This window comes from Carassius auratus, unplaced genomic scaffold (assembly GCF_003368295.1).
Source record: "Carassius auratus strain Wakin unplaced genomic scaffold, ASM336829v1 scaf_tig00021055, whole genome shotgun sequence".
In the NCBI taxonomy this organism is placed as follows: Eukaryota; Metazoa; Chordata; class Actinopteri; order Cypriniformes; family Cyprinidae; genus Carassius; species Carassius auratus.
In genome coordinates this window covers 106,688-122,825 of record NW_020525080.1, presented here as the reverse complement: position 1 = coordinate 122,825, position 16,138 = coordinate 106,688, and the positions used below count along the sequence as shown (strand labels likewise).

Sequence of the window (16,138 nt, the reverse complement as noted above, 5' to 3'; positions counted from 1 at the left end):
AGTAACCCCATCACAGATGCTTCTCTTAGGGGTTACGACCCTCTCCATTCTGCCACCCTCGTCCTCCACATCCTCATTCTGCTGTTCTTTGGCTGTGACAGGTGTGTGAGGCGTGACAGTGGGGATCAGGTTAGCAGTGTGAACGAGACCCTGTGTGACCTGGAAGAAATCCCTCTCCAAGCTCAGACCTGCGTCCTGCCATGCCCTAATGACTGTGTGATGTCCCAGTGGAGTCAATGGAGCACCTGTTCAATAGTAAGACATCCTTTTTGTCTGGTGCTATATCCTCAAGGCACAATTTAAAAATTCAGCAACATTCTGAGTCGACTGTGATGCAAGGTCCAGCATATAGAGACCCCAGAAAGTATTTGTGTAGTTTGGGGTTGGTAAGATTACCTAATATTTTTTTTAATAAGTTTTGTCTGCTCACCAACAATTGCTAAAACAATGAAAAGCTACACGTGAATTTAGATGATTTTTGGAATAGTAATACTTGCTCATAAATAAGTGTTAATGAGTGTTGGATGACGGCAAGTATTTTAGGATATTAATTAAAAGATATTAAGAAAATATATCTACCAGTACTAATGAAATTCCTAAAATTGTAACAATATACTGTGGGCATCTCTAGTCCCAAAGTGTTTTTACTCATGCATGTCAGTTATAAGTCAGAAGTAAGTTTAGGTATAGATCACTATAGTAACTATGGACATGTTCCACTAACTTTTGACCTGCAATCATACCGCTCTAAGCCATCTTTTAATTTTAACCTAAGCTTTTATAGGTTAAAACTATGCCTTGTTTATAAGCTCGTAAAAATTTGCCTCTAGAGAGATCATTTTAATCTTTGAATTAAGAACAGAAATGTTTTACGGTATATTTTTGCATGATTCTTTCTGAGCTCGGGCCATGAAATAGGAGTGTCGACATGTTTTGCATCTATTTGAATATTTCACATTAATTGTGTCTTGCAAGTCAAATCTTCATACTGTTCTCCAGAGTTCCTGCGGCAAAATTTCAAACGCTGAATACGGAGACAAATGAAATCAGTATGCAGATGAACCTCTAGTAGTAATGAAGCATTTGTTATTCTAATTAATGTTGTGCATAAAAAGTTACCCTAGATACAATTTGCCATTGGGCCGCTGACTCATTGAAGTGCAAACAGCTCTTCAATTCATACTCAACAAATCAGAAAAAAAAAACTGGATGAATTATCCTGGCTCGGCCCAACCTACACAAGACTGCCAAGCCATTTCAGCATAATTTGGTCTCTACACTAATCACATTAAATCGCAATTCTACCTTGTACGGTCTCAGCTCCACGCAATGTTTGTTCTCTTTGCTCTGTCAAAGCACTCAGCCAGCACTGCGAACATGTCAAACACCAGGGTTCGGTGACTGAGCTTGTTTAATTAGTTTCGGTTTTACATAATAATTAAATGTTCCCAAAAAAACCTGGGTGCCAGGGGCGATTCTAGGATTTTTTCAACTGGGGGCCACAAGAGGGGCCACGATTAATACAGAGGGGCCAATCTTGTGTTGTTTGAACTGTATATCCAAATCATTTCAAGAGTTTAGTAACCTTTAAAATGAGTAATAAACAGTGATACCCTATTATATTTTAATAGAAATTAGTCACTGCTCTAAATCAAAACAATCAAATACAATTTGTATTAACTTTTCACTTTACAAAAGCTAAAGAAAAACTGTAATAAATAAAAGAATCCAATGTATGAATACTGTACAACTCACAAATAATAATAATAATAATATAATTTATTTATAATAGCCTTATATAATATAAATATAATAGCCTTATTTATATAAATGCAGAATAACATTAATAATTCATAGAAATAAATACACAATTAAGGAATTAATATAACTAATATAAATTTAATATAATAATTTTTTTTTGTTTATTATCCACATCCCATTCAATTTGCATAGCAGCAGTTGCAGTAAATTTGCATTGATGATTAAACAAAATGTACTTATGTCAAGGCTAATTAATCTAGAGCATTGATTTTAAAATATCATATTCAATACTTTGTTAGATAGCTACTCGTTCAAAAAGGTAGCTTTAGTTTAACATGTAAAATATGTGGATCCTATAGAAACAGTTTAGAATAGCTTAATAAGTCCAGTGTTATTTTTAGTATTAGTTATTTATTTTGCTATTTAATCATGCATTAAATATTTATGTATGATTTTTTTTTTATTTGAGATTGTTTCTGGGTGTCATCAAATTACGTTTTGTCAATAACTTCTGTGAAAACATATTTGGATCTGAGAACATTGTACGGGAGAGAGAGCTAGTGAGAGAGCTTTCCAGGGTGCAGACAGCAATCACGGAGCACCATGGTGATTTAGAACGCCAACTGAATTTATGAGAAGTCTACAGACGCAAAAAGACTAAAGGTGTAGTAAAATAAAGAGCTATATTTTTTAGACTTTTTTTAGATTTTTTAGACTAGATTTTATAGACTTTTTTTTCACCACAAGTCTGAAAGAAGACATGTTATTGAAGACAAACAGCCCCAAATCTCAAAATTGACCAGTAAAAAAAAACAATGTTTTTGCATGTGTCTCACCCATAGACTGTAAAAAAAAGTCTCAAGTGTGGAGCGTTAGATAAACATCATACAATTTGTTTCGTCACCTCACTTAAGTGAAAAAAGTCGCCAATCGATTGCATGATTCAATAATGACTTTATTAGAATTGCAATTATACTTTTTTTAAACCATTGCTTTAAATTGCGTTGTTGCCTATATCTGCGCGTTCGGCCGAAAAATAAGTAAATCGTAACGCAGTAAACCCCTTTTACATTCAGCATCAGAGGAGCATAGTAAATATAATGATTAGCATTTGGTCTGCTCTAGGAGATAACATCGTCATCCAACCTGGTCTGTCTAACACCGAAATACGTTAACGTTAGTACCAAACACTTGTTGCACTGCAATAACTCGCTAATCAAAAAAATAAGCTATATAAAATATATCAACTTACCGTGTGCTTTTTTTTCATTGGAAAACAGCAGCTCGCTATTCTTGGTCCTCGTTGAGAAGCATCGTGACGCAATCATGATTTATTTACTAGGCTGAAAGATTATGATTTGAATTTGTGAGTGACAGACAAGTAGAAGGGTGGGGGCACACTGGGGGGCCAATCAGTTTTCAGGAGGGGCCAGCGCCCCCATGGCCCCTCCCCTGGCTACGCCACTGCTGGGTGCACAGATGTACGGCACTAGCCAAACAAAGCTCCTGCTGATGATTAGCCTCCCCAATAGTGAGATACATGCACATGGCCAGCTAGCTGTTTAAAGGGTCTCATTAGCGTCTAACAGTGATGGAGATGCAGATTAGTTGCTTCCTGCAGCCTGACAGCTTCTAACAGTGCACTTAGCATTGCAAGACCATGTGGCTGCCTGACTGCTGGTTTTTTTTTTATTTTTTTTTTACAATGCAGTATGACACCGCACAGCAGTTGTTGCTCAGCTTGCCTATGCATATGCACTTTTTTTAAAGACGTGTCTAGACTTTGATAAGTTTGGCACCAAAGCCCTCTTGACATTTTACCTGTGTTTATTTGTAGCCATGTAATGAAAGCACAGTGAGGATGAGGACGAGACACATGCTGCGCCCCCCAGTGGCCGACAGAGTGTGTCCAGACAGCACCCAGACAGAGCCCTGCAGCCTCAACAGCACCTGCTTCAGTTATCACTTCAATGTCTCCAGTGGGGTTCTCTCATTCTGCTTGACACGACACTAAATATAACATGATCATCTAATGACTGTTGCATGACTCACGTTTAGGCATCTCATTCTAAAGCAATGATTCTCAAGCTTTTTGATTCGAAGGTATCCACTGTCCAACACGATATTTGGATATTTCTGGTATTTCTGCTTTATGATAAAGCGGGGTTGTTTTCTTAGTTGTTTTTTTTTTTTTTTTTTTTCTTAACAGCAACTTTTATTTTTCATTATTTCAATAAATTAACATAAATCCATCTCTATGGGTCCATAAAATGCAAGTGAACATACTCTACATACTGAGATAATGTACACTGTATTAATAACGGGAACATGTTAGTCTAGTGCTTATCTTAACACTTCTGACTTCAGTCTGCCTCACATAGCAGGTTCTTGGGTATATGATAGATATGATATGATGTTCAGAGTCTGCACTTCAAGCAAGATCAAGGCTCAAACTCGTCCTCTCTCCTTCACGCTGTTCTCTCACATTAACATCTCCACTGAGAATGTGAATTCCACTGCTTTGGATTGTCCAGTCGCCTGCAGCCACCCCATGCCATATTAAGCTCGATAGGACATCGGCACATGTGAAGTATCGTCCTGTAGATAATAATTCTCCAGATAGTGCCTAATGAAGGAAATGGGTATGGAGATATGAATGAGATGATAAGCCCTTTACTGCACAGAGACCATGAAATTACTGATCATATCAATACTGATACTCCTCCTCAAAGCCATTTGACTGACTTAAAGCCAGATTAGTATTGTAAAGGCGGCCTAACTTCTGCCCTTAGATCACAATGCATCTTTCTCTATTCTACTTTGCTATTTCATAGGCATTAGCTTAATCATATATATATATATATATATATATATATATATATATATATATATATATTTTTTTTTTTTTTTTTTTTTTTTTATGTTTTATGGAAGTATATTATGCTTACCAAGGCTGAATTCATTTGAAAGAAATATAATATTTTTTATTCTAATATTATATTATACTAATGTAATATTATTACCATTTAAAAAAAATATAGAGAGATTTTTTTTATAATATAATTCATATAATTTATTCGTATGATAGTAAAGCTGTCTTCAGTGTCACATGATCCTTCAGAAATCATTCTAATATGCTGATTTGGTGCTCAGGAAACATATTATTATCTATGTTAAAAACAATTGTGCTGCTTAATATTTTTTCGTGGACAGAGTAATACTTTTTTTAAACTTTAAAGAATAGAATGTTCGAAAGAATAGCATTTATTTATTCGAAATGGAATTTAGTAAAATTATAAATGTCTTTACTGCAATATTAATGCAACCTTGCCGAATAAAAGTATTCATTTCTTTAAAAGAAAAAAAAACCTTACTGACCAGAAATCTTCGAATTTCATAGAACTGCATTTTCGAATAGCATCAGACAACATTATGGATTATGGACATTATAAGCCCAGAAACCATGCATGCATAGAATATCTAATGATACAATACAATATACAATAAACATAAAATATCTAATAAGTATGCAATCCAGGCTTCTATGAATCTATTGAGATTAGACACACTCTTGATTTTGCATTTAGTTGAAAGGCTATTTGAAAGGAATCTAAATTCTGATGACAAACACAGAATATGATATTTAAATGATACTCTGGTCTGACGTTTCCCATGTGTGTGTGCTTTTGTATCCTTCGGTTACGGGTCAGGCTGGAGCACCTGTCAGCTGAGCGAACATGCCATCTGCGGCCAGGGCACAAGGACACGACTCTTAGATTGCATCCGCAGCGATGGCAAAGTTGTGGATTTGAGCATGTGTGAGGAGGTAACCTTCATTTCCTGCCGCCCCACTCAGTACAAATGTTCTCTGAGGGGGAATTAAGCACTGTGGGATTGTATTATGTCCTTCAACTGCATGTACTGCAAATCAGCCATGACTGTCCATTAACTCCTCACAGTATTACTCCATATCCAGAAAATGATTCTTTCATTGAAGGCTTTTACAGTAATAGCCCCTCATTGGCTCACAGCTGGTTCATCAGACCGAGATTGTGTGTGGTGAGGGGAAGTGGGATTAATGGCTGTCCCGCTGTTTTAGCTGGGCCTGCCTCGACCGTGGAGACTGGCAATGAACTGTGTGGTGGACTGTCCCTTTAACTGCATCCTGTCTGACTGGGCGCCCTGGACCGGGTGTTCACACACCTGTGGTAGTAAAGGTGAGTCACAGTATGAAATTAATTACACATTTAATGAGGGCTGTTGCTCAGTAAGTACACTGTATAATTGAGCAAGGGTTCTAAAAGCTTCTGATGTCAGGAGTCCCTAAATATGATGAACCCCTTATGATGGAACCTCCTTTTAAAATATAAAGACTGCTAGATATTATAATGTGTTTCTTAAAGGGGTCATCGGATGCTGCAAGCACTTTTACAAGCAGTTTGAACTGAAATGTGTTTTAGCAGTGTGTGTACATAACCACCCTATAATGAAAAAAAACCCAGGTTTTTTTTTTTTTTTTTTTTTTTCTACTCAAATCTTTACCCTTTTCTCAAATCAAGCCGATCTCTGATGCCTGTCTTTGTGATGTCACACAGACAGGCCCCTCCCATGATAGTTTGACAGTAGAGTTTCAGCACAGACTGGACTGGTGTCTTATCTTAGACCCGTACTGAGTGAGCGGTCACCAGTCTCCCATTGTTTATCCGCGGAATCAGATGTAGACAAGAATTTCTCCTAAGCGAGATGTTCTGTTGTTGGATGTAATAATGAACATAGCATTAGTCATTTACTCCTGACATCTGAGAGGTTGAAGAATCAGTGGATTACATTTGTTTCTGAAGGGAATGCACCCCCAATCAACCTAAATGCGTCCATCTTCACGCTAATCATTCATGGTCCAGCTTCACCTATAGAAAAAGTGAGTATTAGGTTTTTTTAATGAACCTTTGCAAATCGCCTTTCCTAATAATGTGTTATTTAGCAAGTTGCACAATGAACAGTCATTCTGAGAGCAGCTCAGAAGTGAGGGGCGTGGTCAGCAAAGCTCATTAACATTTAAAGTGCAATGCTTTAAATTAAATGATCTGTTTTATGGAAACTTTGCATTAAGTCTTTTTTAAAGATGCTAAAATATTGTGAAGTGTGTAAACTTACATTTACAAATGTTTACTAACATTTAAAATTTTGGGGTCAGTTTGATTGATTTATTAATTTATTAATTGATGCTTAATATTTTATTTATTTTTTATTTTATTCAGCAAGTATTGAACTGATGAAAAAAGTAATTTATTATGTTAAAAAATATATATATTTATGTAAAAAAAACTATACATTTTGCGTAACTTTACACTTTAAAATATATGTTAAAAAAATATTTTTTTATTTGTAGTATTTTAAATATTATTCGTTTTACTGTGTTTTCTATAAAAATGCAGACGTTGTGAGCATAAAAACCTTTTTTCAAAAACCTTTTTAATTATTTTTAACTTTTGCACATTAATGTATGTGTATAGTGCTTTTCACAATAAATATTGTTTCCTTTCCATGACAGTAACTCAAAAAATGTAGAAACTGCTCATCCACAGTAAATTTCCAGGCGAATCCTACTAAAGCCCAAAATAGCAATCATTTTAGTTTTAAGAAACAATCAGCAGTATTTAGAAGAATCAGGAAGAAACATGCTTGCAAATTACAGTTTGCAATAACATTTAATGTTCTTGTGCTGCTGACACATTTTCATTTGCATTCAACCTAACCCACAAACCTTTGGTTCCATGGAGATAAACACTCTGCTTGCTCTAGGTTCACACTATCAGGTGGTTTGCATTTACTTTGCATTCATTAACATGCCCTGTCGGAATCCCTTTTTAAGTATGGATGTTATGTCATGAATCATTTTTAAGGATCAGCTTACAGGTTAATGACTCTGGATTATAAAACCCTTGGTTTCCTGAATATGCCAAATTATTTATCAGTCAAAGGGAAATATTTATTTTAGGAGTTCAGCTTGTTGACACGTTCAACATTATCTTCAATTATTTTCATTCAGCCATCAGCTTCCTATCTCGGTCAAGCAGTTTACTTTTAAATCCAAAGGGAGTTCTTCAGGCAATGCAAACAGGATGTTCTCAGCATGTTTTTGGTTACATGCACATGCATAGAAATAAACGCAAGACGTGCTGGCTGCAAAAAAGAAAATTTCTTGTCTGTGTCAAAGCAGTGTTGTCTCTTGTGCACCTCACTGGAGACCTAGATATTGGGGTTCATAATGTGTTTTATATATGCACAGAGTTTTAATACATCTGGAAGTGGAGCTCAGGAGACCCAAAGAACTCTTTGTTTTCCCTTTTTTTTCTTTTTTCATTCAAGCCCTCGTTTCTCTCTATTGCCCCCCATCCCTCCTACATTTTCCTACAGGATCAAGTAGAAATATTTCCTCTGTCATATCACGTCATTTTAAGGGCTTCCTCATCTGACCGGAGTGCTTCTTTTTTAATGAATGACGTGCTTGAAGCGGCTAGCTGTAGAGGCGGCTCTAGCAGGCAGCACAAAACATGAATTTGAAGAGCAGTTGTGTTGTGCTGTGAATGTAATTATTTTTTTTCTCTCTCTCTCTTCTTGTTAAATGTTTAATGTTTGACTGGAAGGATGGCTCTCTCCAATAAAACTCACTGGAGTGCAGTTCAGTTTAGATGTACAATTATGAAAGGTTTTTCCGTTTTTTTGTTTTTTTCTTCAGAATTTGAGTGAATGATTTCTCTCTGATTTCTGGCCGTGTTCTGAGGTCCTGTGCTGATCAGCTTGCTGGTTTGTTTACATCCATTTTAATGAGTCTCTTGCTATCTCAGTTGTTTCCACCTCATTCAAAAAAATCAGTCATCATCCCTGTGCTTAAGAACAATAAACACTCTTGTCTGAATTACTATCGTCCAGTTGCCCTCTCATCAATAGACATCAAGGTCTTTGAGCGACTGGTTAAAAACTACATCTGCTCTTTCATCCCGGATACTCTGGACCCTCTTCAGTTTGCTTATCGCCCCAACAGATCCACTGATGATGCCATCTCTCACATCCTGCACTCTTCCCTCACAATGACAGCAATAACAGGAACTATGTAAGGCTGCTATTTATCGACTATAGCGCAGCCTTCAATACTATAGTAGACCATAAAGCTAGCTTCTAAACTCATAGACCTCAGCCTGAATTCTTCACTCTGTGACTGGATTCAAGACTTCCTCACCGGCAGACCTCACGTGGCGAAAGTAGGCCAGTACACATCCAACTCCATCACCCTGAGCGTAGGAGCCCCACAGGGCTGTGTCCTGAGTCTTCTGCTCTACTATCTCTACACAAATGACTGTGTGTCTTCTTCACATCAATTATCAAATTTGCTGATGATCCTGTGGTTCTGGGCCTCATTTCCAACAATAATGAGACCGCATACTTGGATGCAGTAGAGAAACTCACATCATGGTGCCAGGACAATTGTCTCTCTCTGAATCTGAGTAAAACTAAAGAGCTAATGGTTGACTTCAGGAAGAGACAGCAGCAGCCCTATACTCCTCTTATGATCAGCCGGACCCCTGTGGAGAGGGTGAGCAGCTTCAAGTACCTTGGTGTTAACATCTCCGAAGACCTGAGTTGGAATACCCACATTCAAACACAGGTTAATAAAGCCAGGCAAAGACTGTACCATCTCCGACAGCTGAGGAAATTCAGGGTCTCACCAGCAATCCTGAAAACTCTATTCAGAGGCCATAGAAAATGTATTGACTCAGTGTATCTCAGTGTGGTACGGGAACAGCTCCAGTCAAGACTCATGCAAAGAGTTGTGTGCTTAGCTGAGCGCATCTCAGGGTCTGCCCTCCCCTCTCCGCAGAACATCTACACCAAACGCTGCAAAAGCAAAGCTGTTAAAATAATCAAGGACTCCATCCACCCCAGTAACCAGCTTTTCATTTTGCTGCCATCTGGTAAGCGCTTCCGCAGCCTGATGGAAAAAACCTAGAGACTCAGGAGGAGTTTCTTCCCCCCAGGCCATCAGGCTCCTAAACTCAAAACCAGCCTCTTAACATCTTAATGTCTCCACTTAACATTCACTTTATCAGTAAGATATTCATCATTGTCTACCTCACATTGACATACTAACAGTGTCAACCTGTTTTAAAATTTGCCTCTTGTACATTTCTGTGTATCTTAATATTTAAGACCACAGTATAATGCATGCACATTACCTCTTGTTACATCCCTGGGTATCTTAATATTTAAGACTACAGTTTACTTTCATGCACATTATTTTGCGTTCTATTTATAATTCTACAATATATATCTTTTTTATATTTTATGCTTATATTTTTATTGTTTACTTTTATTTCATTATTTCATAGCTATATTTATGTATATTTTCATCTGTGTTGTATTCTTTAATAATTGCACTGTCCATGGAGTGGACCTGAATCATATTTCACTGCTGGTTATATAGGCGCTATATAATAGTGTATGTGACGAATAAAATTCTTGAATCTTGAAAAGTAGGCATTTTGCAAAATACACTGAAATAAATGAAGACCAAGTGCTGACAAGCTCAGAAAAGAGCAAAAAGATTTTCATTGTGCACTGTGTAGATTACCAAGTCTTCTGAAATCATGTGATACATGTGTGTGAGGAACAGAAAGCAATTAAAGTCATTAATCTTTGTGTAACTCTCAAATTTAATTTGTGTTTACAGGTGTTTCTTCACCTATGGACAATTTTGGGCCTGTGGACTTACAGAAAAACACACCTTTCTGATTAGTTTAACTTGTTCATTAACAGTGTCTAACAGTGGGCATATATACATCACAGGAGGAGTCATTTGTTATTTTATTTATGAAAATGAAGAAAATTTCATTTCCACAATGTTTTTATTTTTGAATTGTGTTTAATATGATTATTTTGTGAAACTGTTTTATGCAGAACCTGCTTGTTGTACACCACCGAGAGCAATATGATAAGAAAAGCTTTTAGGTCTCCCAGTTCAGAATCAGTGTAAATGGTGCAATACCTTCATATATAATGAAAAAATTGAATTTATAGAACTATGGTTCACTTACAATATTTCCTGATTAAAAGTTTGCAAAGAAATGTGTGACCTTCAAAATTATTATACATTATTAAATGTTACATTAATGTTAATACATCCTAATGATAATGAAATCTAATTTGTAACATATAATCTGCACAATATTTTTTGCAATAAAATGGTTAATCTTTTGTCTTTATAAGCATAATTGCAAATATATTATTTTGTGTCACAAAAGTTTTTTATAATATTTTTCCAATTTGACAAAATAACATTTTGCCTGTGAATGACACACAATAATATTCAGTTTACAAGTTATATTTACTTGATAAGTAAATACACTGACATCTAACGAATACACTAAGATATTATAATACATACAATCTATTTTATGGAATACATTTTTTGTTTAAGATTATTATAGTTCTAAACATGCTTAATTTTGCCTTGACCAACATGAAATTCATACTGGTGTAAGATGATCTTGGGCCATCTCAGATGACTGTTTCTGTCTATTCCTGAATTGTATTATAAAGTTTATAAATTTTACAACTATACTTTTGAATAATACATTAATCCACAGTATTGTCCCTAGCTATTAGAGTACACTCTAATGCAGGCTTGATGTATTTTTAGCCCATCCTCTGCTGTTTGCCATATTTCCATACAGTGCATTCACAGATGTCTCTTCACATGCGTGTCTGTTGCAGGTGTTGTGATTCGCTCTCGCAGCATGCTTCAGCAAGCTCATGAGGAGGGACGCCCGTGTGCCTCTCAGCTTTCCCAGTCCAAACCGTGTCCCATAAGCCCCTGCTACTCGTGGCTTCTGAGTGATTGGTCTCCCTGCACAGTGGAGGTAGATCCTGGGCAAAAATAATTGGATCTGCATGTATTATGCAGTTACTGGTTATTGCATGTCACCTAACCTGAGGGCATTCAATCCATGTTTCATATGACCAAGCGGTGTTGATACCAGCCACCCGGCATGCCTATCTGGTACTGGCAAAATACTTGAGTTATTTAATTGAATTTTGTAGAAATTACACACATGCCGAGTTTGTGTGTGGGAGAGAGAGACTTTGTGTCATTGAGACGTGAGGTAACTGCTGATTAAAATCATGCTGGTATCCATGGTCTTATCATTAGAGGAGAACAGTGGCAGAGTTCAGATTTTCATCTCCTCTCTTCTGCTTTTCACTCCTCTCTCTTTTATATCTGCGAAGGATTTTAATTGTACGTCTTGGGGTTTTGCGCACGTCCCTGAGTCGTGCGTGCCCAGATCAAAAGCTGTCCTCCTCACAATATGAACAAAAGAAATGTTGCACACTTTTAACTTATATTTGTACTTTCTTTGGTGCTTGGTTTGATGGACACTTTTATATTCATAAACATTAACACAATTCTGTGAGTCAAACATTTTTTTGTTTTTTTCAGTACCAACTGGTTCTGACATCTGTACTTTTAACAACACTATGTGTGATGTCTGTTAAAACGCTGCTTTGCTTTTTAGTCGTAGTTTGTGTTATTACACACAATTCTAGAGACATGCTAAACCACATACATGTCTGAAAAGATGTGATTTTCATAGCTAACTTTTCCAAGGCAAATTATGTTTAATTGGAAGAGAAAATTTGTCACACATGCAATAACAACAGGAAGAAATGTGAGATTGAGGTAAGAAATTCCATGAACTTCATGGAAGAGTAAAGAAAAAGCATTATAAGTGAAAACAATATGGCAAAATCCGTATCTTCATTATTAAATGATGACAGAATTTTCATTTTTGGGTGAACTATCAGAACAGTTTGTTAGATTTATACTTACAACTAAACAAAAGCAACTTTAAAAATGTTAAATTATTAGTTAAAGTTCAAATTTAACAAAAGAAAATAGATATAATTACAAAAGGTCTCTGAAAACAAATATCTTATACAATAGAGTTCTGTTTTTTGCTATTTTTATTGGCAAACAGGACAAAAACCCTTTTTTGCTGCGATAGTAGAAACCTCAGCTGTGTGATCAGGTCACATACTCACATTCATGAGAAATGCCATAGCATGTTTCAATCCCAGCTGTCAGTCATTCAGAGAGAGGTGTCACTGTAATAAGCTCCTCTGCCTCGCTGCTCACATCTCGTCCAGATTAATGAGTCGGTGTGTGGTTTTGTGCAGGGGGCAGAATGTGGAGAGGGCAAGAGGGAGAGGAACCTGACGTGTGTGGTGCACTGGTCAGACTGGCCGGACAACCCCCACCCTTCGAAAACGGTACAGGACGAGAAATGTGGAGACCGAGTGAGAAAGGAAAGCGAGCAGGAGCTTCAGCAGCCGTGTTTCGTCCCCTGTCCAGGTACAACACTGAATTGTTGAAACAACATTTCTTTTACTCGTTGTTTACATTTGTGTGCACTGATGCTCATGATTCATTTAACACGATTTATTGTTTCATAATCAGTTGGAGGATGTTGATCAAGGAATATTTTTTACTACTATTCACTAAATCACAGTAGAACTATCCTAGGAATTAATATATCTCATGATCAGTGGAATGAAAGTTTGTCGACAAGCAATATCCCATTTTTTTTCACCTGTGAATACATTTCACCTTCAGGCTATCATCGACTTGTGTCTGCCTTACTTCTGTGTCCCTCTTCATTTTGTAAATGTGCTACATGCTCTCAGGGATAAGCATATGCTGTGAATAGAGGAGAAGAAAGATGTTAGAGTAAGAAAGGTAGAGACAAAAAAAGAGAGAGTCTAAGAAATGAATGGGTTAGAAAGGGTAGCATATGGTGTGCAGTGTGCGATGCTGTATTATATGTTTCGGCAGCTCCAGTGAGGGATGAAAATAGACTGGCTTCATGAAGATGATGGATAATGAGATGCCTGGGCACACAGATTGTCTTTAATGACATCCTGGCTGCAGAATCAAAAGGACGTCATGGCTGAAGAGCTAGTGCTAGTGTGCACAGGTGGGGGGTAGCTGTCGCTGTCAACCGGCCTCTGTTCTGACGCATTCCAAGGGTCAGTGATGTATGACCTTCAGCTAAGGAAGCGATAAATGCTATCTGAAGACTTTGTCATGCATTCAATTCTATGACAGAAGGATTAGATCAATCTTGCTGGCCTGCACAAATAAAAAAAATACAATTTGTTTTATTTTGTCTGTTTTTATTGTGCATACTTTATTCTTCTTATTATTATTATTATGAATAGTAGTGGTAGTTTGAGTTTGAAGTATTTGAAGTTTGAATCCACATTTGTAAGTTTAAATGTTTAATTTGATGAAAGCTGAAAGCTGAAAAGCAGGTGTGTTTGAAAGAAACTAGAGAGATCACAGCAGTGTGATATAAGAAATGTGAAAGATGCGCTGGCACAAAATAATTGTATGAGTTTGTTCAGCAGTATTTGTATTTTTATACTAAAAATATAATATAATATTTTTTATATTTTCAGTTGTCATTTTATTTTATTTAGTTTTAGTAATATATATTATTATTATATTATTATTTAGCTTTATTTGTATTTTATTTAATTCAAGGACAACACTTCTAGCGTAACTGTTCAATTTTTAATTTACTTTTAATCACAATTTATTTTTTTATTTTAATTAACAAAAATGATTTTTTTTTAATGGCATTAGTTTTAGTTGACAATAACAACACTGACTAGCAGTATGCTACAAAGAGGTCTGTTTTTATTTATGTTGCGGTCCAATATCCCAAGACTCTTGTACTGTACTTACTACATGCTTCAAAGAACATAGCAGTATTTAAATTTGGATTTATGGTATAGCATTCCTTCTTTCTTTGAACTTACGAGCTGGACCATTAAACTGTCTTGGTAGTCATTTAAACTGGAGAACTGAAGTTGTGATATGCGATTTGTCATCCACAGGAGACTGTCACCTTACAGAGTGGTCGCAGTGGAGCTCCTGTCAGCTGACGTGTCTGGAGGGGCGTAGTTTTGAGACGGTGGGCCGTCAGGCACGCTCACAGGCTGTGGTCATACAAGTGCTGGAGAATCAGGACAGCTGCCCTCACCAAATCTTTGAGACACGTCCATGTAAAGGTACAAGCAGTGAAATATGATAATATGATATAATATAATATTCAGTAATGTATGTACTTTGTATAGAAGCCCATTTCTGATAAATATATGACAGTCATAATTGACTGTTGAAATTAGTTGATACAATTTTTTATGGCATATTAATGACTTTGTATGTCCTAATTATCTCACAATTATTGTTTAACAAAATTAACAGAGTTGTTTTTTAGGGATATGACATGCATATACATCATTCAAGGTGTACAGTATTGTGTGTGCCTGAGTATACGAATTTTCATTTAGTTTACTGTGTGACTTCCAGAATGTACAGTAGTGAATGAATGAACAAGTCTGCTGTTTTGGACACAGTATATGCATAAATGCATAAAATGTCTCAGTCTCTCGTAATCTCATGCACCTTGTGAGTTCATCACTACAACAAAGATGCCCTCTCTTCCCACGACTCTCAGGTTTATATCAAAAGGTCTGTTGGAATCTTGTTGACGCCTACATTACTGTTGTAACAACCAATAAGATGCACTGTATACAATACACCAGAGATTTTCAGATAGCACTGTCTACACAAATAAATCGCAATTCATCATTTACCGAATGATGGTGCAAGCAGTCAGTCCCAAAGATCTGATTTTAAAAAAGGTAAATTGAATTTGAGTGTAGTGTGAACAAATCCTACATATTCAGTAGAGGTCTGTGAGGGAATTTTCTAACATTGATCAAACAAAAAAAAAATTGCACCCTTATCCAGACTGTCTACCTTGGGGTCAGTAAAAAAGATGTTAAAGGAAATAAAGACATTTATAATGTTACTAAAGATTTCTGATTTTCTGTTCATCAAAGAATCCTGAAAAAAAAATGTTTTCAACATTGACAATAATAAGAAATGTTTCTTGAGCAACAAATCAATATATTAGAATGACTGAAGAATCATGTGACACCGAAGACTGGAGTGATGATGCTGAACATTTAACTTTGCATCACAGGGATAAATAACATTTTTAAAAAAATTATATGAGAAAAGAAAAACTTTGTGTAAAAAAGTGTAAAAATATAGTATTTTCAAATATTTCACAATAATATTGTTTTTATTGTATATAAATGCAGGATTATTGAGCAGAAGAGAGTTTTTTTCCAGTGCATTAAAAACAATCTTTCCAACTCCAATATTATAATTATAATTCCAATATTCATACAGCGGGTATAGAAAATATTCCCCCTCCCCCTTTTAAAATAATAATATTTTGTTGCTTTG

At 36.1% G+C, this 16,138-nt stretch overlaps 1 protein-coding gene across 2 annotated transcripts in view; it reads left to right on the top strand.

The window, feature by feature from the left end:
- LOC113076735 (thrombospondin type-1 domain-containing protein 7B-like) overlaps positions 1–16,138 on the top strand; it is a 181,116-nt gene that overhangs the window by 156,454 nt on the left and 8,524 nt on the right. For both annotated transcript variants that reach the window (XM_026249425.1, XM_026249426.1), the window contains 7 exons: positions 102–255; positions 3,599–3,740; positions 5,472–5,587; positions 5,861–5,978; positions 11,533–11,678; positions 12,994–13,168; positions 14,716–14,889. In XM_026249425.1, coding sequence (XP_026105210.1) covers positions 102–255; positions 3,599–3,740; positions 5,472–5,587; positions 5,861–5,978; positions 11,533–11,678; positions 12,994–13,168; positions 14,716–14,889 — 1,025 coding nt within the window. The remainder of the gene's footprint in view (positions 1–101; positions 256–3,598; positions 3,741–5,471; positions 5,588–5,860; positions 5,979–11,532; positions 11,679–12,993; positions 13,169–14,715; positions 14,890–16,138) is intronic.